The 2,773-nt window shown below is 49.5% G+C and overlaps 1 protein-coding gene across 1 annotated transcript; it reads left to right on the top strand.

The window, feature by feature from the left end:
- Window positions 1-540: 540 nt before the first annotated feature.
- Window positions 541-1,476, top strand: LOC115643653 (olfactory receptor 51G2-like). The gene has a single exon (XM_030547648.1). The coding sequence runs from the start codon at window positions 541-543 to the stop codon at window positions 1,474-1,476; it is 936 nt and encodes a 311-aa protein (XP_030403508.1).
- The last annotated feature ends 1,297 nt before the right edge of the window (window positions 1,477-2,773 follow it).

Raw genomic sequence — 2,773 nt, 5'->3', positions numbered from 1 at the left:
GGTCAAAAGTGTAAAACCACATGGGGCTAAAGGAGACTGTGGAACTCCCAGCCACAAGTTATCAACAGGGCCAAGAGTTTAGTAGGATTCAAAGAGGAACCGTATGTTTATGTGGGTAACCAGAAATTCCAATTACATTAGTGAAGACTATTTTAAAAAGTTTTGGAAGGACTATAAACCTTCCTCATGTACAGTACAAAATATGTATAAATAATGGGTGTCAGGGGAAAACATTCCCTGGGAGCAGGTTATCTCATAGCTTTCTATTGCAGGGCTTCATTTGGCTTCCTCTGAAGCATATCAAATGGGCCAGTGGATACTGGGCTAGATGGTCTCCAAGTCTGATCCAGTCTGGGAGTGCCTATCGTCTTATATGCAGTGTAAATCCAAGATTAAGTTTTTGCTGATCTTCCTTGAGCTCCTGGGACTCTCTAGAAATACAGTGAAAGCAGAAAGATGTCTTGTTAAATATCATCTAGTCTCCTGTTGCTTTTCCTTTCAGGAGGAAAGGTGCAAAACTATCGTACCTCCCAGTACATGATGTCAGCTGTCAATGACACCAACTTCAACTCTGCAGTGTTCCTTCTCACCAGGATACCTGGGCAGGAAGACGTTCATCTCTGGATCTCTATCCCCTTCTGCTTAGTGTATGTTATTTCTGTAGTAGGAAATTCAGTCATTCTGTTCATTCTAAGAACAGATACAGGCCTCCATGAGGCCATGTACATTTTCCTTTCCATGTTGGCAGTCACAGACCTTGGTTTATCAATAGCCACCATGCCAACAACATTGGGAACATTCTTGTTTAATGCTAGGGAGGTCAGCCTCGATGCCTGTTTTGCCCAGCTGTTCTTCATCCACTCGCTTTCATGCACTGAATCCTCTGTGCTCTTGTTGATGGCCTTTGACCGCTTCATCGCCATCTCTCACCCACTGAGATATGCTTCCATCTTAATCCTGCCAAGAATAGCCAAGATGGGACTGGTGTGTGTGCTAAGAGGGGTTGCCGTAGTGTTCCCACTGCCCTTTCTCCTGAAACGTTCCCAATACTGTCAAGACAATGTCCTCTCCCGTTCCTACTGCTTGAACCAAGAGATCATTAAGATGGCTTGTTTGGATATTAGAGTCAGCAGCATCTATGGCTTTTTTGTCACAGTCTGCACAGCGATGCTGGACTCGCTGCTAATCCTCCTATCTTATGTAATGATTCTGAAAACAGAGCTGAGCATTGCCTCCCATGCGGAGTGCGTCAAGGCACTGAGCACCTGTGTCTCTTACTTCTGTGCTGTCCTCCTCTTCTTCATACCAGGGACTGGCTTGTCTGTAGTACAGAGATTTGGGAATAGCTCTTCTCCCTTGCTTCAGATTCTCATGGGCTACGTCTACCTGCTGACCCTGCCCATGATGAACCCAATTGTGTACAGCTTGAAAAGCAAGCACCTTCATGCAAGGATAATCAGAGTACTCAAAAAGTGAAGGGTCAGTTCATCAGCTGGCTCCGCCGCTGGTCACATGAGACATGAAAAACATGGGCCATGGCGAGGGCACCTATTCCATCCTTACACCCAAGAAGACATGAACTACTAATCTAAACTCTGTAGAGAGAAGTTCAGAAAGGGTCTAAGGCCTGGAGCAATGGAACAGAGCCTGGTGAGGGAGGATGGTGCACTGGGAGAAAGAGACCAAGGCAGCAGCAGAATTTACAAAGTGACTGTGTCAATGGAGAGTCAGGGAACTGGTTGCATGTTGGCCCATAAACATCTGGATCGGTGGCTGCTCTGACCTCAGAATTCCTGCCGATACACTCAGTAAAGAGAAGGGATGTGACCTGGCTGTCAATGTCCCATTGTCTTTGGTTAAATATCTAGGGGCCATTAAAAAAGCTGCAGAGCTATTCTGTAGTCACAGTCCTGGCACTTCCCGAGCCCTCTGGGTGCAGCTTGACCCATGAGCACTGCACGAGCTGTGGACGGGGCTATTGAAAGGGAATGGTCACCCATCCTTCCCCAACCTCCTCAGCCAGCTGCTTGTGATTGAGTCACGTCAGACACATGATGAATGGAGGAGACCCAGGAGAAGCTATTTAGGCAACTTGCCCCCATCCCCTGGCTCTGCTGATGGCTCTGAACACCACACATCTGCTGAGCCCCCTCCGCACTGATGCAGAGCAGAGCTGCGTGTGCGAGTGAGGGTCTGACACATGGAGCCTCCGGCCCAGATTCTCTTCTCCCGCCATCCATTTGTGCTGCATTGAAAATGGTTGGAAACGGTCCTCAACTCCCCCGCAGTGGCACGTCTCGCTCCAGTCCCAGCCCAGCCCGTTCAGTGTCGAGTGACCATCTTTTCAAAAGACAAAAGTGGGACACATGCAGGAGCACCATCCCAGCTGCCTCTCTACTTCCCGCTTAACGCCCCACCCCCTACTCTGCCTCTTCCCACGAGGACCCCTCCCCCTGCCCCATCTCTTCACTCAACACCCAATTCCCTGGTCCTCCTCACTGGTGAAGGCTTCACACCCTATTCAGACCAGAAGTCAGAGCTGGGCCATGGTGAGAGTTGCCCAGGGATCCAGAACCACCTGAGGAGCCCTAAACCCTCCACCTGTCCTGGGCAATTCACTGGGAGACCCAAGGGGACCCCTCAGCCTCTGTCCCCACCCCCCAGAACTTAAAATCCAGGAAAAGTGGAGTGTCCAGGGCTCCCCAGAGTTTCCTGAGCTCTCTGAGCAGCTCTTATCACAATCTAGCTCTGACATGGCTGGGGGCTGGAGCAT

This window comes from Gopherus evgoodei, unplaced genomic scaffold (genome assembly GCF_007399415.2).
Source record: "Gopherus evgoodei ecotype Sinaloan lineage unplaced genomic scaffold, rGopEvg1_v1.p scaffold_65_arrow_ctg1, whole genome shotgun sequence".
Classification (NCBI taxonomy): Eukaryota; Metazoa; Chordata; order Testudines; family Testudinidae; genus Gopherus; species Gopherus evgoodei.
The sequence above is the reverse complement of the archived record's forward strand: the minus strand, read 5'-3'. Positions and strand labels throughout refer to the sequence as shown.